Raw genomic sequence first — 24,541 nt, forward strand, 5'->3', positions numbered from 1 at the left:
CTTGCTCTCTAGTGCTGTTTAATCTCATTTAATTTTCCTTCCCACTCAACACTTGGATCTTCACTGACTGTAACTTCTTTTTTTTCCCTTCATTTCCTACGATCACTACTTCTATCTAAACCCACTTTCTGTGCCTTCACTAAACTTAGTTTTTAGAAACAACATTCCATACACTTAAGAACTTGGTGAACGTTGGAGATACATGATGTAAGAGTGAAGAGCAGCCGTCACACAATACAGTGCCTAGAGCAGTCTCCTCAACAGATTCTAATCAGCCAATTGCCCGAGCCTGAAGATGCTTAGCTAGTTACTTAAAGTCAGTTCTCTTCCCCAAGTCACAGGTTACAAGACTGCTATTTACTTCATTGCCAAAAAAGCATTAACTATAAAGATCAGAAAATTCCTTAGGAAAAACAGCAACAACAACAACAACAAAAGTGTGTGTAAATTTGGGAGGCTTCCTGATGCTGTATTGACTGTGCCTATTTATGACAACAAGGTTCATTCACTTGTCTTTGATCAATGCATAATGTTAAAGATTCTTCTTAAAGTGTCACACTTGAATGTCTGTTAACTTGTCATTTTCCTTGCTTGCTCTGATTCTAATGGGTTTGAGAATTGATCCAGCCAGTCTCTTCTCTCCTCTCTCCCTCTCCCTCTCTCTCTCTCTCTCTCTCTCTCTCTCTCACACACACACACACACACACACACACACACACACACACACACACACACACACACACACACACACACACACACCCTCATTCTCTCATTTCCTTCTCTCTTGTCTCACCTCCCCCTCCCGTGCTCTTCCCCTTACTTTGTCTCTTTCTCTCAGTCTCTGTGAGGTTCATTTGCTTGACTGATTCTGAGTGTCCATAATGACTGTTTGGCATATTCTACAGGCAAAGGTCCCGAGACCCTTTTTGCCGGCTATAACCTCAATGATAATGAATGGCACACAGTGCGTGTGGTCCGTCGAGGAAAAAGTTTAAAGTTAACCGTGGACGACCAACAGGCCATGACAGGTAAATCCCCCTGTTCTTGTTGCCCTTTCTTTTGCTGAAACTTTTGACTATCCCGTTTCTTACAGGTGACTATAAAACCAACTACACAACTTGAATCTGGTACACACATTTCATTTTTTTATTCCAATTTTTCTAACAATGATTCCATTTAATAAGCAGCAGGTTAAATGTTTTTTTCTCTCAAATTAGCAATACTCTCGTGTCACTTTTTTCCTATTTAATAATTCAAGAAGACATTATATATTTCAGTGTTGTGGGTGATAAATATCTTAGGGCCTCATAAAATATTGAAGTCATTGTTTACATGCCGATTTCTGTTCAATTTCTTTGTTATGTATTTTGGTGATGAACAGCAGCAAATTCTACTTTTTTACTGTCTGGGTAAATTGATAGATATGCTGGCATTCTGTCAGCTGAACCACTTTTTCATTATAAGCTATAATAGATCATTTCTGGCCATTTACCTCAGTTGGTTAAACTCTCATATTAAGGATGTCAAGTTCAATCCCTGATATGTAGGTTCCTAACTGAGGTGAGCCATAGAAAAGTCCACCCCAGAGACATAGGGAAACCGAATGAAAGAGGAATTGGTGCTGTGCCTTTATTCTGAAAATAACTGAAAATAACTCCAAGCACATGACCCACCGGGATAGTAACTGCTTTTCCTTTTCAGAGAACATCTCTAAAATTATTAATTATTTTAGTACAAGGCACGAAATAGTTCTTGTACAGCAGAGAAGTGTGTCCTACATTCAGTCCTGAGGGGTTCCTATGATCAGAGGTCAGTTGATTCTATCAATGTGAAGATAGCATGTGTGGGGTTTTAACTTTTGAAAGAATCATTCCTGAGTTCAAACAAAGCAAACCGCCAACTGATGGATCTTTTTACTATCAATTCAGTAGTGCTTTATGGCTCTTCAAAACTTTTTTTCTCTATGTAGGTGCAACTTTATTTCAGAATCACATGAACAGCTTTAAAATGACCAATTCATGGCCTGACAACACAGAGTTTAGGAAGAATACAGTAATTTTTTTCCTTTGGTTTTATTTTGCTGTTATTTTGTTTTTGGTTTGGGACTTTTTTTTTCTTATTTGAAATATCTTGAGGGGGACTCTCACGCAGCTAGTTTATGCATTAGCCATTGGCAAGCATTACTATGTTATATCATTTTATTCTCTGAGAAAGAAAACCAACCAGGGACAAGTTAGCCTAAGTCTATTCAAAATTGCGAGACATGAGAAGATTCTAAAGGAACTGTGTGAACCTGGTGATGGAAGGCAAAATTTCTGCAGGGCTTTGACAAAAGCATCAACTCAGGTTCAGCTAGTTTTGATCAAGGATGGGTCTTAGAGGAATGAATTGTTTTTGTTGCATTCATTGTCTGGATGATTTGGGTTTTATTAAAAGGAGTAGAAATGAAGATTTTGTTATGACATCATATGCAAGAGGTCATGAATAAATAGCTGCTGGGGATAAGGATATGTGAAAACCACAGGGGAACATTCTTTAGTCCCTAAGTACGTCTCAAATCTCACATAACCCAGTGAGGCAGATAGGGCGTATGCATTCCTATTTTAAAGATGAGGAAATTGGGGTGCGTGGGTGGCTCAGTCGGTTAAGTGACTAAATGCATCCTTGGATCATGATTTTGTGGTTCGTGGGTTTGAACCCCACGCTGGGCTCTGCACTGACAGCTGAGAGCCTGGAGGCTGCTTCAGATTCTATGTCTCCCTCTCTCCCTGCCCTTCCCCTACTCACACTCTGTCTCACTCTCTCAAAAATAAACATGAATAAAATTAATAAAAAAATAAAGATGAGGAAACTGAGGTTCAAAGGGGTTAAGTGACTTACGTTTCTTTGAGATGCCATTGTTAACAGAACTTAGAAGAGGACCTGGGTTTGTTTTTATTGCTCTTGTTGATGATTTGTTTTTTGACTCATGGTCAAAAAACTTTATGACACATACTTTCCTATACACATCATGTCACAAGGATATGCACACGTCTAAAAACTCACAGAAGAACAGATAGTCAAGTGCAGTAGATGAAGTAATGAATGGTTGATATAAGCAATTCATGATCTTGGAGTTCAGGAGAGAAGTTGAGGAACTTGGTTTCAAAGATAGCTTAAAGCAATAGATGATATTTGAACTAGGCTTTAAGGAGAGAGTAACGCAGATGATAAAAGTATTTTGGGGGAATATTACATACTGGGGGAAATGGCGCTGATGGTGCTACACGGACAGGAGCCAGTTCAGGAGACCGTTTTGTTTTGTTTCATGTATCCATATGGTAGTTGACAGGGCTAAAATGGCCTTTTGGGGCAAATAGGCCAGTGTGCTCAAGGTGTTCGTTCTTCATGAACCTTCAGGCAACTGGAAATCTTGAGAGTAATCTGAGAGAATATGTTTTGAGGAAAATGAATCCTGTGGCATATAGTACATGCTTTAGGATGGAAAGTCATAAGTCCTGAACTACAGTGGATGAAGAAGGGACGGAAACAAAAGTATGGTGTAACATATTTTGTTAAATTTTATGTAGAAATAATTTCAAATTTACAAAAAGATTCAAAAATAAAAACTACAAAGAACACTGATATATCTTTACTCCTGTGAACGTTGTATCCCATTTGTCTCGACACTTTCACTCTTTTTTTTTTTTTTTTTGTAACCAGTTGAGGAAAAATTAAATACAAAATGCCTCTAAACCCCCAACTATTAAAGTGTGCATTTTCTAAAAATAATGATATCCCCTTACATAACAAAGAGTTACCAACTTCAGTAAGTGTTGCTCAGATGCAGTATATTTTATTGGTTCTTTCACCCATATTACCATTTAGTCAGTTGACCCGTTGTTGTCTTTTATAGCATTTCCCTTCCAGCACAGTGTGCAGCCTGGGCTCAGACACTGCATATAGCTTTCAAGTCTCTTTAGCCGGCTTTCATCTGAAACATTTCCAGCAACTTTGTGTGTGTGTGTGTGTGTGTGTCTTTTCATGGCATTGACATTTTTGAAATACATAACCCTCCCACCTTTTATCACTATAAAGTCACTTATTTTGTGTTTGATGTTTTCTCACAGTTCAGTTCAGGTTTTGCATTTTTGGGTTGAATTCAGCATTGGTGATTTTGTGGCCTTCTTCCAGTCTCCCGTCTAAAGCCATGTGACGTCCATGTCCTTAACCAGTGATTTAATTAAACCACTTGGTCAACACATGGTCCAGTTTCTCCACTACATGAAGAGTGTGTTTTCTCCCTTGCCACTAATAAGCTATCTGTTGGGAAACATTAAGACCATGAAAATGTCCTGTATCTCCTCAAAATCTCATCCCATGTTTAGTATCCATTGATCCAGTCTCTATTGCAGTAGTTGCAAAGTGATTTTCCAACTCCAGCACCTCCTATCCTTTCTTCTTTCCTTCCTTCCTTTATTTCTTCCTTATTGGTATGGACACCCGAGTTTCTCCTTTTCTCAAATAGTTTATAATTACTGTAATTACTTTACTTAATTATTTTGGCCCAGTTTGGGCTAGTGTGAGTCCCGTGAGGTTGATCTTTGTCATACTGTGTTGTTTGCTTCTAGGTGTAGGAACAAGTAAGTGACCTATTCCATGGGGGACTCCTGAGAGAACTGACTCTGTCGAGGAATCACTTCTAAGCTACTGTCGCATTCCACACTTCTGCTCCGGGCACGGACCCGCTCTTCATGGCAGAGTTACTTATATTCCCTTGCCTGGTTCATGTTGGGATTCTGGCACCTAAGACTTATTAGGAATTCATAGGCCATGGGTGAGGTTTGGCTTATGACCTGAAAGAAAAGGAATCCCTTTTAGAATTTCCAACTTTGGAAGACAAATATATCCTAAGACATTTGTTTAACAGGATTTTGTTCAGCATGGATTATTAAAATTATAATATGGGTCTTGATCCATCAACTCAGGTATGCAGGAAATAGAACATTTCTTAATGGTCTTTATATCAATTTAAATCAGCACAATTTAAATCAGAAAGGCCTTAGGCCTTTCTTCTGGATTTATAGGATATTTAATCAGCTTCTTTGTTGCAGCCACTCCCTACTCTCACACAGAGGCTCCTTTTGTCTTCCTTCTGCACTTGTCCTCACCCAAAACACATTTTTTGTCCTTGTCCTTTGAATTGCAAGAACCCCGTTGCTCCTGTCCTAAGGGGGTAAATGGGTTTTGCTAACTCCTACCAGGAGCTGTGGGCTTAGTCCAGTCTCCCTATGTTTACTTCACCACTTCTCTCTAAACCTTTGACCTTGAGCTAGGAGCAGGATGCTGGAACCTGTTGTACTTCTTCTTCTTTTTTTTTTTTTTTAATTTTTTAATTTCATTTTTTTTAAATAGTTTATTGTCAAGTTGGTTTCCATATAACACCCAGTGCTCATCCCCACAAGTGCCCTCCTCCCTGCCCATCACCCTCCTTCCCTACTTCCCCACGCACCTCAGCCCTCAGTTTGTTCTCAGCATTGAAGAGTCTCTCATGGTTTGCCTCCCTCCCTCTCTCCAACCATTTTTCCCCCGTCTTCTCCCCCACGGTCCTCCGTTAAGTTCCTCCTAATCCTCCTATACGTGTAAACATATGGTATCTGTCCTTCTCTGCCTGACTTATTTCGCTCAGCATAACAGATGGTGCTGGGAGAACTGGACAGCAACATGCAGAAGAATGAAACTAGATCATTTTCTCACACCATACACAAAAATAAACTCAAAATGGATGAAGGACCTGAATGTGAGACAGGAAACCATCAAAACCCTAGAGGAGAAAGCAGGAAACAACCTCCTTGACCTCCACCACAGCAACTTCTTACTTGACACATCCCCCAAAGCAAAGGAATCAAGAGCAAAAACGAACTATTGGGACCTTATCAAGATTAAAAGCTTCTGCACAGCCAAGGAATCAATCCATAAAACTAATAGGCAACTGTTAGAATGGGAAAAGATAGTTGCAAATGACGTATCAGATAAAGGGCTAGTATCCAAAATCTATAAGGAACTCACCGAACCTGTTGTACTTCTAAATCCTAACAATATTCTCCTCTCCCCAGTCAGTGGTAATCCCATCGTCTCTGTCAGCCCTCAAATGCACTCTGTTCTCTCCTTTGTTTCCCTCCTTCCTTCCTTCTTCCCTTCCTTCTCTCTCTCCCCTTTTCTTCCTTCCTTCCTTCCTTCCTTCCTTCCTTCCTTCCTTCCTTCCTTCCTTCCTTCCCTCCTTCCTTCTCTCCTTTTCTCTCTCTCTCTCTCTGTTTCTCTCACTCTCTTTCTCTTTCTCCCACCCCTTTCTGGAGAACTCTTGCACATAGACTTTCTCAAAAGACTGAAGAAGACGTTGTTTCCCAGCAGCTCCCACTTCTGCCAAGAAAAACTCTTTGAGGCAAAATACTTGGCTAGCATTTTAGAACTGAAGGAAGGACACCCTGTAAACTAGTATTTCAGTAAATTAGCATGCCATTTACTCTTTCTTAAAATTGGCCAAAGTCAGACCAATGTTATCCTCTGCTCTGTAGGAGTTGAATTTTTTTCATTAGTCAAATCCAACATGCTCTTTCCAGAGTTAAAGATAAATGGGAATATAAACCAAGTACATATTGATGATTAACACAAATTATTCACCCCCACCCAGTACTCCACCTTACCTTTTTCTTTTCCTCAGCTCTCAGCATCTTGCTGCCCAGAGCTAAAGGCAGTTTTATTTGCACATTAATTTACCTTGACTCGGGGAATTTTCATCAAGGTGATTTATATTTAGGGGATTATGTTTTATGAAAGATCTCATGAAAGCCAACAATTCATAAGAATAAAAAAGCCTTGACTTCTATAGCATGGGAAGTTTCCAAAATGGGAAATAGAAACTTGCCACTGAGGCTTATGTTTAGAAACACTCTAGGTGCCAACCCTGAATCAGGAAACCAACCATGAATCAGGGAAACAATATTTTGTTTTGTTTTGGGGTTTTTTTTAATTAACTTTTACAGCAAATCAGGAATCACTAAAGAGGGGAAAAAAGGGTAAAGAAAAGCACTAGGCACTCTTCATGCATTTCTTCTTACATTTGACCTCATCTTTAAATTAGAGTTATATGTACTGTTAAGTATGTGTTGAACACACAACAGTACACACTCAGGCAGTCTTGGGAGTGCCTGCCCTTTACCTAAGGGTGATGAGGGCAGCAGTTGCCAGCAAAGAAGCTTAGAGAGGAAAAGATTCCCTAGGACTTGGAGGTGAAATTCTACAAGCTATATGGGAGCCCTAAGTAGGGAGCCTTGGGTTTCAACTCCTCACTTAGTCTGTCTCAAGACTCTGGGACTATGTATTTCATATGTGTGTGTATCTAAGTGTGTCTTTCATTCAACAGTATTTACCGTATGTACAGCTACTCAAGTTAGCAAGCTGGACATCATCATTCTATAATGCAGCTAACCTGAGTTCGCTCCCTGGTGACGTACAGAAAGAGTCTACACCAGGTGCAGTCATCACACAAAGGAAACTTTATCTGCAGCAAATATGGATATCAAAGGGAGTAACTTCCAAAACTGAGAGTCCCTAAACAGGATGAGAGGTGTTCCTTTTATTTAGGGTTAGGATAAATATTCAGAAAGAAGAGCTTTGACATGGCAGGTAAAGGCTTGCTCAGGCGTACTTAGAAAGCATGCCTATATATGCATCATCAGTTATGGTATTGAAGCTTGTGCTTTGATTGGATGGAGACTGTAACATTATAACGAAGCAGAGGTAACTGTTGGACAAGGGGAAGGGAATGTGGGCTTGCTCCAAGATCAGGAAAATCTGGTTGAAGTCTTTTATCTCTGCTAAGGATAGCACTGGGAGTTTTTGCCACTGATTTTTTGTCTCAGATATGTTTAGGCTACTTCCAGGTCTGGTAGAGACTGTTAATTTTTGCATTCCATTTGTTCACTTGAAATCCTTAGCTACCAAGGTTTTTACATTTCTTTGTAATTCTGGCATCTCCTGGGAAGTTCTGCCAGAAGTATGTTTGGGAAAGTAGAGCTGGTATGGCATAGACCAAGAAAAACAGCTGGGGGCTAACATGACTTCTGCTGTGTCATGAAAGCTGTCTCTTTTTTTCTTTTTCTGGGGATCCCCTAACTCTTTCTGCTTACAGTTTCCTTCCTCTCCATCATCTATGCATTATTGGTAAATCCTGAAAATTATATCTCCAAAGTTATCTCATTTCATACATCTTTTTTTTTTTTCCAATTTCTGCTATAACCACCCCACCTCAGGTGGTCTCCAGTTTACTATTCCTACATCAGAGAGGTTGAACGCATGTACAGACACTCCCTGCCTATAACCATCCAATGCCGACAAATATAAGCAGGGGCATCATGTGTGATATCTGGCCCATGACTCACCTTCTCAGGTGAGCCACTCATCTCAGGTACTCCTGATTCTTCAGCCACACTTTTATACTCTTTTTCACCTGAACACCTTTGGTCAACTGTTTCCCTTTCTGGAATCCAACTCCCCATTCTGTGTTTCTCTGCTTCTTACCAGGGCTTGTTTCTCTCTCTCTCTCTCTCTCTCTCTCTCTCTAATTTTTGTAATGTTTATTTATTTTTGAGAGAGCCAGAATGTGAGTGGGGAAGGGAGAGAGAGGGAGACAGAGAATCCAAAGCAGGCTCCAGACTCCGAGCTGTCAGCACAGAGCCTGATGTGGGGGCTCAAACCAAACGAACCACAATATCATTACCTGAGCCAAAGTCAGACATTTAACCAACTGAGCCACCCAGGCACCCCAAAGCTTTCAAATTTAACTCAAATATCAACACAGGTCCCCATTCCATACTTATTAACACAACATCTTTCATTATTTCCTTACCTCTTTTTGTCTGCCTTTCCCCAATAAACCATGAGTTTGGTAAAATAATACTGCTTCTTCATTGCCTAGAACAGCACCTGATATACAGTGCATACTCTAACTCTAAGTGAATTAACAAGTTGATGTGGGGCTGGGGGTTATGTTCTGTAACAGAAATTTAACCCAACTCTGAGCAAGATTAAACATTAACTAATATTGTTATTTGTTTGTATATAAAGATTGGATTTGCATCGTAAAATATCTGTGCAAACACACTGTCCAGGACGTTGTCTCTCACTGGAGACTATTGCCAATCTGGTGTATCCAGTGATCAGAGACATTTTTCTCATTCCAGACTTTGTTTTCACTCAATCTCTGGAAAAGACCCTACATTTTTAAATCCTTAGAACCTTAAAAAATCTTTCTCCTTCAATGTCCTTTATTTTTTTTATAATCATTATATACGTATAATAGTAGAGGTAGCTACATTACTGCCAGAGGATTAAACTCTGGAATAAATTCTGAGGAAAAAAAAAAAAAGAATGTTTAGAAAGCAGCAGTTAATGTCTTCTTAGTCCATGGATAATGGCTTTTAGGTGCTAATTCTTCCTCGCCGGCAAGCATATCTGCCATTACTGTCAGTGCGATTTATATATGCTTATTAAAGAAAGAGTAGACTCTTGAACATGGGCCATAATGATTTTTCTTGTAACCGGGCCATGGTTGCTCCCAAACTGTTTTACTACTTTTTTATTATTTATGCTCTGCATACATATTCTATCCCTTTGAGAAAACAAAACAGATATTACTTGTTATTTTTATCACTGAACTTCGCAGTCCTGTGAGGCAAAATGTGCTTCCCTATTTCAGAGCTATCAAGAATTTGACTGTTTGGGATAATATTTAATTGTAAGGATTTGATTTTTTTGGGGGGGGGCAGATTGTTTCCTTACTATCTATTGGTTCATTAATGGAACTTTGAGGAAAAACATGACAGTTTCAGGGGCGGGGTGGGTTCATTGAGCTTGGACTCCTATTTAATATAATGAAAAGATTTAAAAATCAGCATAAGGAAATACAGAAGCCCAAGTGATTTTTTTACCTTTTTATATTCTCCCTTCTATATACCTTATTAATTCAATGTTTCTGATGTGATACTTGAAAATTATTTAAGGCTCATTTTATTTGCTACCAATTAAGTAGTTCTCCACAGAATAGTGTTGAGGTTGTTGGAAAAAAAAAAAAAAAAACTGGGGAGAGAAGTGATGTCATACAAGAAACCAGAAATGCTAGAGATTTAATAGTATTTTTGCATCCAGCAGACAATAGTAGGCATAGTGGGGAGGAGGAAGGAGAAGAGACAATGATTTACAGTGGTATATTTTATATTTAAAAAAAAAAAGGTTGTAGAGATAAAATCAGAAAAAAAAATGGCCAAAAAGAGAGCATGTCAAGAGATGGCAAGAATGCTGTTACTAGGATCAAGAACTAGTAAACAGGTATGGAAATTAAGCAGAATCAAGTACAGCTCAGGGGAGGGTTTTTTACACCAATGAGTTTATAAGCATCAAAGTCAATTAGGTATGTAGACAGCTTTTCTTGCACAAGAAAAAAATATGCCTTTTATATTTCACTTACTGGCATTTCTGCAAAATGCCATCTAGTATTTTACTGCCTTGACTAAAGAAATGAAAATCTGTCAAATTGGTTGAAGGAGGGCCACATAGTTGGTTGTTCAATCTTCATTACACCTGGGAAGAGGGTTCAGTGCATTTTCTCAGGGGCTGATCCTGGGATTAGCTCTAATTAATATTTTCATTAATATCATGGATGACAGGATAGGGTGAGCTCAATAAATTTTCCAATTATGCCAAATTGAGTAGTGAAGCTAACACCTGGAAGAACTTGATTGCAATTTGAATGACCTTTTTGAGTTTCAGAAGAAAGCAAATGACAATTTAATTAGACAAGAGCAACATTCTGGGAGCAAATCACTAGCAATGCTAAGAGTACTTTATGTTGTGCACTGGAAAACAGGTTCACACCTTTGTTTATTTATTTTACCCTCAGTGGTATGTAGGTAGGTACAGTTATCAATCTAGAGGTAAAGATGGGATTGGGTTGCATTTTCATGGGGTTGACAGAGGAATTTGGTGGAATGGAGAAGCATGGAGACTGAATTGAAAAGTCAATGAATAAATAAATCTACAACCAAATCTGATACTAGGATGATTAAAAAAGATTGTACTTTGTGGTAATTTGGGCTGATTTCACTCACATTCTCAAAATTAGGAATGCCCTAATTTGGCATAGCGTGCCCAGTTTAGGTACCTAAAACATAAGTGCAAGGAAGATGTCATGGGTCCAGAAGAGATCAAAAGAATCTCTAGAACGGTCAGGAGGCTAGCTCTAGAAAAGACGGTAGGAATTGTTCAGCACAGAAAACGGGAGGTGAAAAGCACATATTTAACTTTGAACACATTTTCATGGTTCATTGTTGAAAGAATAGTCAGCAGCCCTTTATTTTTTCTGTTGGGTGTAGGAAAATATACAATCACTTTTGTTTTTTCTTGAAGATCATTTCATTAAGAAAAACATATAACCATGAAGATGGGATGAATCACTGTTGGATGAAATGATTTAGTACAGCCATTGTCATTAATTCTTCCCTCTCCTTTTCTTCCTTCTTTCCTTCCTTCCTTTCTCCTTTCTTCTTTCTTCCCTTTTTCCTTCCTCCCTTTCTTTCTTTATTCCTTCCCTTCTTTTTTTTTTCCTCTCTCCCTCCCTCTTTCTGTTTCTTTCTCTATTTCTTGCTTCCTTTATTTCTTTCTTCTACTTAAAAAAAATTCTGTAATTTTGCCTAATGAAGGTGATTTTGTTAAAGCTACAATTTTTAATCTAAGCATCACCCTTTAATATCATTGCTATGTTTTTACTATATATAACTGAATGTCAAAAGGTATTTGGATCCTTGTATTTTCAAGTGTGCTATTGCCATGGAAGTCAAAGGTGGGAATTTCTTTCAGATGCAAAAAGATAATAATACATTGTTTTTCCTTTCAGGTCAAATGGCAGGCGATCACACGAGGCTGGAGTTTCATAACATAGAGACTGGCATCATCACAGAACGTCGGTATCTGTCTTCTGTCCCCTCCAACTTCATTGGACACCTGCAAAGCCTGACATTTAACGGAATGGCATACATTGACTTGTGTAAAAATGGTGACATAGATTACTGTGAGCTCAATGCCAGATTTGGCTTCAGGAACATCATAGCAGACCCTGTCACCTTCAAGACCAAATCAAGTTATGTTGCCTTAGCTACATTGCAAGCCTACACTTCTATGCATCTTTTTTTCCAGTTCAAGACAACATCCCTAGATGGACTAATACTATATAATAGTGGGGATGGAAATGACTTTATTGTGGTTGAATTAGTTAAAGGGTGAGTATATGCCAGTTTAATGATAAATAAATACAAATTTGCAAAATGGACCTTGATATCCAAAAATAAACATTGAACAGATGTGTTGGCTTCTAAGATAGTGGGCAAGACTGTGGGAGAATGGCTTAAATACATTTGTTCAAACCACTTCTTAGGTATCTTATAAAGCTAATAGGAAATCGGTAGAGTCTTCTATACCTACATTTTCATACACAAGGTACAAATATTGTCAAGTTCTAATTATGATAAGCATTCCATGAATCTTATACTTCAAGTGTGGGTTTCCTTCTATGCACACTGTAATTCTACAAAAGCATTTCTACAAATGTATAGAAATTTGTGCTAATTAAATATCTAATATAAGTCATTAGATAATTTCAATTCCACGAAATGCCATTTAACACCAACTTAATTCTTTATCAGAATTCCTTGAAGAATTTAGAAGGAAAGATTTTTGTGAAATTCCCTTGAAGTGGTGAGGAAAACTTAAGTGTTTTAATTGAGTATTCATTCATTCAATCAGTGGACATTATAGCATATCTACAGGGGGTAGAGAATATACCCAACACTAATTATATATATTTCTTGCCACTTCTGTGCACATCTAAGATTCCACCAAATTGGAGCCACACATGCAAATGGGCAACCCTAGGGAATATAGGTAAACATATAAACATCCAGAAAATCATTATGAAGAGTGGCCTCAGATGATCATGTGCTAAGGTTCAGGACAATCTTTCAGGAAATCAAGAAAATGTAAGAGGCAGGGGGTCAATATCTGAGGTGAGTTTTGAAGTATGAGTATACATTTCCAATATAAGAAACGGGCATTCAAAACAAAGGGAAAGCAGGTGCAAAAAACTGGCAAAAGATGGGGTATAGGTGGAAATAGAGAATGAGGAGTGAAAGGTATTGACCTTCCAGTGCCATAAAATGTGATGTAGACCATGATTTTGAAAATAATTTTCACTATTTACTGTCATCAGACAATGAATAATCCTCCTTGCTAAAACAGTAGTGTTTCTTACCTTCTTGTTAGCTGAGATGATATACAGCTCACTCTCAGACTTCTAGCAAGAACAGAACATCATGAAAACAATATCCATTTATAATATCCAGGTTGACTCCATCAAAAACTCAAAACATGAAAAAAAAAAATTAAAAAGTGATGACATTTCCTCACCTTTGCTTTTTTTCCCCAGGTACTTACATTATGTGTTTGATTTGGGAAATGGTGCTAACCTTATCAAAGGGAGCTCAAATAAACCTCTAAATGACAATCAGTGGCACAATGTGATGATATCACGGGACACCAGCAATCTCCACACTGTCAAGATTGACACGAAAATCACAACACAAATCACTGCAGGAGCCAGGAACTTGGACCTTAAAAGTAAGTACACACAGCATCAGAGTAACAGGCACAGACCCACTTGAGCTCCACTCCCAACAGATCCTTTGTTCTGGAGTGTGTATATCTATTGTTTGCAAAGACTGACCAGAGTTTCTTTTCCAACACATAATTAATAATATAACATACAAGCTTCTGTTCTTTAATATGGCAGAAACGTATGTAATTTTAATAGTTCAAAAAATGCAGACTCTAAGAATTCATGCATGACTAAAATTTAAAGGGAAAACATGTTCTTAGTCTCGATATTATAAAGACAAGTGGGTTGTTTGCAAGTTTCTTTAGTCCCTACAGTTTTTAATCGATTTGGGGTCAAGGTAACTAAATACCTAAGGAGTTTCTTCTAGAGCTTATTAATTTTCTTTCATAGGTGAGGTTTCCTAGATACACACCCTCTGACCAATAGGGGTTTGAGCCTGGTTTGTACCCTTGTGTCTCCAGTAGTGAATTTGCCCCTTCCTACCCATACACAGAGTCATAGACACACACACACACACACACACACACACACACAGGCACACACTAATCGGAATCCTTCTTTTACCAGCTGCTAAGAAAGTTTAACAGACTTTGTCCTTCTCTAGCGATCCTCAATTTCTCAAGTGAGCAAGACAAATGTTTAGAAAACATGTCAGTAACAGAAAAAAATAACAGAAGTTTCTATCTGAGTGGGCCTTTGTGATTTACTAAGAACATATCCATATATTCCATCTCACTAATACTGCAACAAGCATTGGAAGAGGTATTATTATCATTTTATTATGAATGTAGGAAACCTGAGCTTTGAATGGCTTGCCCAGAGATGAAACAATTGCCACAGTGGGGTAAATATAACCCCCCACTTCTGACACTTGCCCCTTCCATTGCCTGCCTACCCTGATGCATCCCAAAGCCCTGCAGGGATCATTGTGGTCACATTGTTGCTTGACAAGAGCTGTTCATGTATATTGATGGGATCTTTTCCTTTGATTCAAAAGGTAAATACGCAGGGAAGTTAGAGAACTGGAAAGAGGAAATCCAGCAGAACCCTTTCTAGAGAAAAACAACCTTTCAAAATAGGGCAGAAGAAGGAGAAGTATTTCACGTCCTATAATTGCAGAATATATTTACAATCCCAGGAATATATTTATCCAGTGCATAAAATGTGTGATAATGGCTGTCTTCCTTCTTTCAGAGTGGGCCTCTTGTTAACTTCAAAGCGATCCTGTTTGTGTCCACACATCTAATAGCTTAGCTCAGAAAGGAAAATGAGATTCAAAGGAAATGCTGTTTAACAGGCTAAAGCTCTTTTTCTTTCTCTGACTAAAGTGAATGGAGTACATTTTCCATATTTTCCTATTTTATGAGCACCCCTGTTTTACACAGTGGGTTCAGGTGATAATTGTCAAGGGAAAGGAAGAGACTGTGACATTCAATGTGCTGGCCACGCCAGCCGCCAAAGCTAAAGCAAAATGGCGTCCTTTTTGTGGCGAGTTAGACATCAGTAAGCATAAATGGATGTTACTAGAAACTGTGCGGAATGCTAAATGGCTGGAAAATACAGGTGAAGGGTGGGTGGCCTATTTTGGTTGATGATTTTTATTTCATGTATATTTTGCCCTTACAGAATTGTAATAAAATTATCATATTTATTCTATACTGTGCTTAAAGTCACTGCCGTAATCTTAAGTTCTTCTCAGAGTGAGGTCAACCAGCTTTACCACATTAGAGCCATGTGACAGGGTTCATGAAATGCAAGTTTCTGGATCCTGCCTCAGACAGACTGAAGCAGTAATCATTTAAGAGTAATGTGCAAACGGTAAGTGTCTTCATTCTTGAAGAGCGCTCACTATTCTTGATACCATTTATTTCAGAACCCTCAAAAATGCAGTGTCAGTGTTGAAGGAAAATTTAACTCACTTTCGAATTTAGTACAAGTCCTGTTTTTGTTTTAAATTTGGGATTTTACTTTTGTTTTGTCAGGCTTGGGTCAAAGAGACATTGCTTCAGGGTTCTTGGAAGTATTTTTATTTCTCATGTTACCATACCACAAAGAGACACTAGAGGGCAGCATCAGGCCGCAAAACCTACCTTCTGGGACTGAGGTTGGGGGAAAACCTCAACAGGCTCCTCTTGCGCCAGGAAGCACAATTCCTTTGTTTTCGGCCATCTAATAATAATATTTTTGGCATTGATAATAATGCATGCTTTTATGCACAATTCTGTTTGATTTATATAGACAGAAATTTAACGTAGAAATTTGCAAGCTAGAGACTATTTATCCCATTCCCCACCTTGACTCCGATGGAGATGGTCAGCAACGGGCAGGAGTCTAATGAATGGTGTTCTCTGAGAAGAGAAATTCCATGCAGGTGACCTTGTCCAAATTATCTTTCTCGTGACACTGCCGAGTTCTCAGGGGGTTCTGTGTCTCTCCCTGCTGATACAGTTTTGCTTTCATCTTTATTTCCCAGCTGTTTGTGTTCTATTCCCTTTGGCTATTATGTACAAGCTGTAACATGCAATGAAAAGAGCAGCATAAATTTGCTCCCTGCAATGATTTCCTAGCACAGCTGCACATTCATTGTGGGACTTCTGAGTCCTGCCCCCTTTAGAGAGATAAAGGGTCTGTGTAATTCCTCTTTATGTTCCTTCTCTTGTTCCTGTATTTGGCAAATTTGTATGTTTGGGTATGTATGTATACGGGAAGGAGCTAATATTTATTGACTTTTTACTAAACACTATATAGATTTCAAAGAGGTTATTTCATTTCATCCTTACAGTTAACCCATGGATTTGAATTAAGCTCAGTCTTGCTCATTCATTAATCTAGTTCAAGAACAAAGAGAGGGAGGAAGGACTGCCCTTGGCCCCCATCTTCTATGGGTACCCTTCTCTAATGCATTAAATTTATTCTTTAGCAAACTGAGAATAATTGTCTTGATGAGGGGAAAGAAAAGATTTCTAGGTTCAGAGAATACAGTGCCCTCAGGTGGCCACTTAGCAAACTACTTATAAGTGAATAATTCACAGAGGCCCCATCTAGGTCAGCCCTGGCAGAGTCAGCCCTTGGTTCTTCCACTCACACTCAGACCCCTAGCCCCCTAGAGCTTTGAGCAAGCTCTCCCTCTCTCTTCTAGTCTTGTCTCTCCCCTCCTTTGGACCATTCTTTGCTTTTTAACCTTCCTGATATTCTTCTTTAAATCTTACTTTGAAAGCAGCCACCTGCTATTGTTTATTCTGCTACTAAGCCACTAAAAGTTTCTATAATCACAAACAACCCGACCAGAGCTTTCCTTTCAAATGTAGTCAGTCTCTAAGCAAAGACTGGAGACGAATAGTATTCTTGTTCTTTCATCTTGATCACACACCAGTCTTTCTCAATCAGCTACCTACCCTCTGCAGTACTGAGTATAACACATGCCCCCAACACACACCTTTTAATGTTGCCATTTGACAAATCATCACTTCCATTCTTTAGTGATCTAGATTTTATCCCCAAGTTCTGATCATGTTTAAACATGCCCGAGTTTTGTGTTTTCAGCCTATAGGACATCTGATTGCTGGCTTGCCTTGCCCTGAAAATGTACTCAAAAAGCAACTTTCAGAGAAAAGTCCAACTTTGAGCTTTGCCTTAAAGTAGGAGATAGTATTGAAAGTGGAGGCACACTCCTGTTGTCTTGTTAGTTAAGCTGTCTTTATTAGAAGTTTTTTTTTTATTTATTTAAAAGGAGCAAAGATTTATTCACATTACTTTAGTTAATGGGAGATTATTTTAAGGATCTATTAGGAAAAGAGACAAGAAATCCTTTCAGCTGCTGAACAATGAGGCTGCACAGGGAATAAGAACTTTGTTCTGATAGTCATACTGGCATCTCTGGAGCAACCCTCCTGGATGTTCCCTTGGACATGAATATCCACTACTCCCCAATTTCATGCTCCCCTGCCGATCCTTTATCGGATGTGTCTACTCCCACTTAGATAATTTCTCTCTCTGCTCCCTGACTTCTCCTAATCTTGACTTCTGCCTCATGGCTTCAACCTATTGCTTTTGTTCCTGTGTGCATTACTACCTTGTCTCCTCCTCTTTCTTCATCTCATTTTCAAATTCCAAAAGATGTGATCTAATGTAGTGAGTGGACCTTTCTAGAACACAAGTTCATTGGCTTTTGCCCTGCTGTTTTGGTCAGGCTTTCTTCTTCTGGCCAAGTAGCTATAAACACAGAGCTAGATTTGCATTTGCTTAAAACCTGAACTTCAGAGATGGTCCCTGGGAAGGAAGTCATGGACAGGAAGCATCTCTGAGTTCTTAGGAGGGAGCTAGGTGATCTGATTATTCAGAAGGGCCTGAGTGTCATGCCAGAGGTGAGGAGGAGGGAAGTGAGGGGATTTAACCAGGAGAGTGTAGTTCATGGTGCACTTTACAGTCATTCCTTTGGCTTGGGTACAGAAGATGGGCTCCACCTAAGGGAAAGAGACCACTTCAGAGGCAATCACCACATTACAGAACAGAGACAATCAGACTCCGAGTATGTAAAAGTAAGACTTGACTTTTCCATTACTCCATTTCTCACAGGAAAATGGAAAAGACCACTAGAGATATGAAGTTATTTTCTCCTGACCCCTCCCCTGAATTACCAGGCTTGGTGGAAATCAGTCTCAATCTGATCTCTTTCCTGCAAGGCCTTTGTCCGTGTTCCAATCCTACCTCTACTTCCAGTGGGACGTCGCCCCCACCCCACCCCCATGCCCAACTCTCTTGGACCTGCTCTCTGACCTTGAGTGCGGAAGCCCCTCTGTCTGCTTCCCTAGAACCCTTGGGCCAGCTTCCATAACTGCATAGAATTGAAGTTCTGTATTCCCTGTCAACAAGTCTGTTGTATTTCTTTTGTATTCTACAACCCAGTGTACTTGTTTTGGAATCTCTTCTGTATTGGGCATCGATTTTCTGTTTAGGGTTTTCTCCTCCCTCTACACCTATTATCTGAAGTTTATCTTCCCACCATTAGGATCATAGGAACTTAGACCACAAAGTAATCTTGGAGACAATCTGGTCTGACTCATTTCTTTTACAGATGAGAGAAGTGTGCTCAGGGGACAAGTGCCAGCACCGCCATACAGATAATTAGTGTTTCTAGATCTGGTCTTCAATTCCCAGTTTAACACTTTTTACAACAGGCCAGGGAAGACAAGTTTTATTGTTCATAGCAACTCAGTTGACTGTGAGTGAAAGCCTGGAGCAACATGCGGAAAAGAAATCTGAGGACTTTTTGGACTTATTGGAGAAGACTCTTCATGTGGCCATAGGCTCAAGATAAAGACTGGTAGTGTGTGGATCACCTATTGTTTTTTTATTTCTGGTGCAACTTTAAAGATGCTAACGCTTCCAATTTTCAGTTGCTTTGAAGCAGTGCTTGATATAGGTGCTTGAAGCCCTGATGCTGATTTCTGCTCACTCTTGACACTGGCTGAGCTCTGAGAGATAGAGGCCTTGGCTTGTGTGCTTGGAATAACTGTGAGGAGGTCACGTTCCAGGAGAGATAGCCTTCCCCAGTCCTCCCACAGCAAAGTGTGGGCTCCTAGAAATCCAAATGCTCAAATGCCTTTTGGACAAGATGCCAGTTTACCATGTCCCAAGAGGACAGCAATTAGACAAGCTCTACAGCTGGTAACATTTATGTGATAGAGAAGAAAGTGCCTATAGGTAAGGAGGTGCATTCTTAAGGATCAGGTACTGCTCACAAGAACTCAGCCTCGTTGTAGCTAGGCCTTCAATACTTGTCCCTCTTCAGAGAATGCCAGGTATGAAACTGAGATGTCTTCTTAAAGTTGAACATGCTTGGCAACATCTTTTTCACTGAAGAAGTACTTGAGTCTTCAGAGTTTTCATGGGTCAACCTCTTTTATTTTTCTTTTCTTCTCTCTCTCTCTCTCTTTTTTCCCTGAAGGAAGACTTCAACAAAGGTCTTGGAGGTAAAATAAAAAAATAAAATAACATAAACCCATTCAGACTAACTTCAGTGAAAAAAGGGAAAGAGGCAAAGTATATCATTCAAGGAACCCAAGGACAAGAAAGAGGAAGTTTAAGGCTATACTTCATGAGAGCCATATTTGAGAAACCTGTCAGCACCAAGCCAGCATCTTCACTCTCTTGGTCTCCACAGGGGCTGTGAGCTGTCGTCTCTTGGCTTTCCAACAAGCCGTCATTATTCTCCCTCTCTGTGCACTGGCTTTCCGTGTTTTCATAGACATTGGAAAAAGGTCTCCCCAGACCTGGCTTTTCACCTTTGACCAGTTCAGACACCCATGAGAGACTCACTTGAGTTTAGGAGCCATAGTGCCAAACTCTTACAGAGTAAGGTTGATTGAAATATACGTACTTCATATAACCAGGATCGGGGATGGTAGGAGGCAGGGTCAACTGTAGGTGTAGGTCACCCTGTAGCTCTTAAAAGGGATCTGTAATCTGCTAGCAAAAATCTTGGTAGTGTGTCTGCCTTGCTCTGGAGCAGGGGTTAGAGATGGGGCTACAGCCATCAAGATGGTAGGTAACAGGGTGTTGCATGGTGCCAAATTGTTCAGATGACTAAATTTATCAATGCTTGGGTACACAAAATTATTCTGTGGGTGGAGACTGTGTTGATCTGGGGTCAGAAGCAGTACATGGGATACAAAAGCCAGAAGCAGAAGTCAGAAGCTCACTGGATTTGGGGGAAATACAAGGGAATGAGAATGCTAGATCTTTATCCTCTGTGGAATTGGAAAGATTTAAACCAGGCGCCTCTAGATCTATAAAGGGCAAAGCGTCCATGGCTGACTTGTGGGTAAAATTACATTTGTTCATTATAGATCTCAAAAGTAAATATCACTGTTATTTTCAGTGGTTCTTCCATTTAGTTAGGGTTTAGTAATAATGCAGATCCAGCCATCTTTTACTGTGACTCAGAGGAAAACTAGTTTCTCCCCTTGATCCTGAGCAATTCCTCCTGAGCCATGGTTCAAAATTGGAGTAGACTGGAAATTTAGGTGGGCTTAGTACAGAGCTATCCCTGCTACTGTAAAGATGCTTCCGAACCAATTCTGCCATCTTTACTCTTGTAGGAAAGTCCATTTTTTAATGGCACTGTGCTGCTGTTCACCCAGTGTATTCACACACAGGACGGTACTTCCAATATTACTTTGGAACTGCATTAGGTTAATCAGCCTTTCTTGTTAATGCCACAGTAATGTGGTTTTCAGGTTCTGCTCTTAAAAGGGGCCTTTTCTTGACCTTTACAACTAATTATTGTGGTTTTTCTTGAGGATAAGCAAGAAGCATTATAGCTTTGTAATTAAGGACCCAGGCCATGGGGTCAGATAGACTTAGGTAAAATAGCATCCCTACTATTTATTTTATGCATGTCCTTAGGCAACGTGCATCACTGTTCTCTCAATCATCAGTAGCCTTTGCTAAGCATTAGTTAAGCGATCTATCTTCATAGATTACGTCTTTATTTTTTATGACAAACTGGTGAGGTCGCTGTTCTTGGCTCTGTGTTACAGATAATGAAACTGAGGTAAGGTTTATGAAGGGTAAACATCTCACCTAAATAGTAATTATAGTGATATTAAACAGCTATAGTAATTATTTTAACCTGTTTCTGAGGGCTTATCATATGCCATGCTCTATTATAAATACTCCACTCGTGAGATCTCAGTTCTCACCACAGTGCCCAATATCAGCCAAAATATTCTTAGAAGCTCAAGGGTTTACAAGAAGGATACTCGTAAGGCCCACCTGGGTGTGACAGACATTGGCAATATTTAGGCCACGTTTTCCAGCTTTCTTAGAGGTTGCTTATTAACATTCTTAGGCAGTCTGCATGAGCTCCCCTCTCTCCCCTGCCCCCTCCATCATGCACACTGCTTAGATTTCCTGCCACTGGCTCCCCTTGGAAGCTTCAGGACTATAAAATGACTTCTCTGAGCACTTTAAGATCATGTACTAATGTACTGTATCTATAACACAGCAGACCTTTGGCATTTATAAATTTGACATGCATGGCTCCATCTATTTTTGAGAAACTTGATGGTCAGGGGCACGGTTACTTGTACTTTTGCTGGGACACAAGTTTGAATCATGGACAACAATGGAATGATAAGCAAAACTGAGTGTTTTTGTGAAAGACACTGTCTATGGGCCTGGCATCTATCTTTGTTCTCTGTTTAGCAATGTATCATAATAAACCACCTTCATTAGTGTCATCATCATCATAATTAGTAACTTAATAAATAATGTCATTTATTGAGTACCTATGTGTCAGACACTGTGTTAAGGGCTTAAATTTGAAATCATTAAATTAAATAAGCATGATGTTCAAATACAACTGCTACAATATTATCTTTTACCTCAAGCCGTCACTTCAAAATGCATTGTATTGTGTATATACTGGCTTAGAGGAAATGTTTGGGCTCACTGTTAGGACAACTCTATAATCATTTTACACTATAAAACATAATTGTAACTGAAAATTTCTTAAAGTGGCCGATCTAAGTTATTAATCAAAACTGAAAATCGGGGCTGCCACCTGCGTTGGCCGGTGACAGGCAGGATGCAGGGCCATGTTCGGCTCTGTCTCTTCACACTGTTGTCTTCCACAGCTTGTCCACCAGAGACATCAGCTGACATCTGAACTGTCCTGGCGCACACCTCTTATTCACTCCTTTAGCACTGATTGTCTGGGTCCATCCAGGGCCCCTCTTCCAGAACCTTACTCCCTTACTGGCTGGCCTTACCCCCTGAGGAGTGGTCATGCCTTCTGTTCATTCCACACAAGCTCTTACTTCTGGGGTCCATTCTGTCTCCAGGCAGTCCTGCCTGGCTTGCTCTCATTGCACATGGGGCCCACAACCACCCATGAGGAGTTTCCATGCTTCCTTTACCCCCTCAGCCCTGGATGTACATCCCATTCCCACTGCTCTCATTTCTATGCCACAGGCTGCTTAGAGCTTCCTTAATATTGCAGGCACCAGTCCTGTATCCCCTCAACTCTGGGAAACACAAAGCAGATTCTCCAGGAGAACTGAGAGCCTTCTCTCTAGCTTGGGGCTAGAATATAGTCCCGCTTTGGGGAGCAGTCTGCTTACTACACAGCGCAATCCCAGACATCTTTCTTTCCAAATTCTGACTGCTATTTCTCCTTCCCCTCCTTCTTCTTCATTATTATTATTATTTTGTCCTTGGTATAACAGAGGAGTTTAAGGACTGAGAATCAGTGTTTTATCATTTCCTTTGTAAATTTTGCATCTGTCTCTCTGTCTCAGGCTCACGTTATCATATCTATTGTGTTGGCACTTCAGCTATGACTTCAATTTTCATACTCCTTTTCATAAGTGTGGCCTCTCACAATTAGATGAGTAAGATATTAGTGTTTCTGTATTACAGATGAGAAAATGGAGATCAGAGAAGCTAACTGAGTGGCCTAGAAATAGACTTTGAACTCAAGTCTATAGAAGGATTTAAATACTACTATGTGTATTTGCCAGCACATTAAAAGGAACTTTTTTCTGAATGTCTGGAGTGAAAGATAGTACTTTTTAAATTTTTTAAAAATGTTTACTTATTTTTTTTTTTAGAGTGAGAGAAAGAGAGAGCAGGGGAAGGGCAGAGAGAGAGGGAGACAGAGATTCCAAAGCAGGCTTCTGGCTCTGAGCTGTCAGCACAGAGCCCGACATGGGGCTTGAACCAATGAACTATGAGATCATGATCTGAGCCAAAGTTTGATGCTTAACTGACTGAGCCACTTGGGCACCCCGATAACTACTTTTGTTTTTTAATCTTCAGGTGAATTGTTAGGTAATTTAGGAAAAAAAAATGCCCTCCTCCATATAAATCTTGTAACTTATACATTAGTACATTGTGTAGTGCTGAAAATGTCACTTGTGGTAATTACAGAAGAACTGGACTTTTCTACTTTCATTGTCCACCTCTTCGTCCCATCCGTATGCCTTGCATAGCACCTGTACATTGGTCTTGTCCCCTTAGCCTTTGAAGTCTTTCTCAAGCACTATAGCCAGCAATTTTAAGTTGTACGTTCTCAATATGTATTCTACAGAACATTTTAGTTTATAGCTACTTAAAACAGACCCAAGCAAATAAAGTACTTGGTTGAATGACTGGACATTGGCCTATCAATCAGTCTTTAGTTTGTATCTGTAGCCTATTTGTAGTCCATTCTATTACTTTTTTAAGTTTATTTATTTATGGAGGGAGGGAGAGAGAGAGAGAGAGAGAGAGAGAGAGCACAAGCAGGAAAAAGGCAGAGAGAGAGAGAGACTGAATCCCAACCAGGCTCCTCACTTTCAGCTCAGAGCCTGATATGGGGCTCCATTCCATGAACAGTGAGATCATGACCTGAACCAAAATTAAGAGTTGGACTTTTAACTGACCGAGCTACCCAGGTACCCCAACAGTCCATTCTATTATTACAGCCATTCACTGTCTTAGGCTTTAAGGAAGGCTGCCCGCACCTCCTTGTTCCCCTTTTTGACCAGTTCCGTTTAGGTATTTGCATTTCTCCTTAAGAAGAATGTAAATATTGGAATAACAAAGTATTTGAAGACATGACCTAGGGAATTCTAGTATTCTAGTGGGATTTGATGGCTTGATTGAGAATATTCCATCTTCAGACACAGAAAGAACTCCTCCTTTGGAAAAAAAACATAGAAATGTTCCAGTACTTAATGAAAAAATCAGAGTTTTATCTGACTCTATGAATCTCATGTATTAAAGAAGACTTTTGGCAATGTCCATAAAGTTTTTTTGTGTAGGTTGCATCATTTTGTCCTTCTAAGCTATCCA

At 39.6% G+C, this 24,541-nt stretch overlaps 1 protein-coding gene across 1 annotated transcript in view; it reads left to right on the plus strand.

The window, feature by feature from the left end:
* The window catches only part of LOC120222493 (neurexin-1), a gene marked incomplete at its 3' end in the record, with an annotated part of 571,839 nt that overhangs the window by 120,096 nt on the left and 427,202 nt on the right, over positions 1–24,541 (plus strand). Inside the window, exons 6-8 of the mRNA XM_039220336.1 lie at positions 906–1,028; positions 11,930–12,311; positions 13,514–13,704. Coding sequence (XP_039076267.1) covers positions 906–1,028; positions 11,930–12,311; positions 13,514–13,704 — 696 coding nt within the window. The remainder of the gene's footprint in view (positions 1–905; positions 1,029–11,929; positions 12,312–13,513; positions 13,705–24,541) is intronic.

This window comes from Hyaena hyaena, unplaced genomic scaffold (assembly GCF_003009895.1).
Source record: "Hyaena hyaena isolate Hyena2069 unplaced genomic scaffold, ASM300989v1 scaffold_883, whole genome shotgun sequence".
NCBI lineage: Eukaryota > Metazoa > Chordata > Mammalia > Carnivora > Hyaenidae > Hyaena > Hyaena hyaena.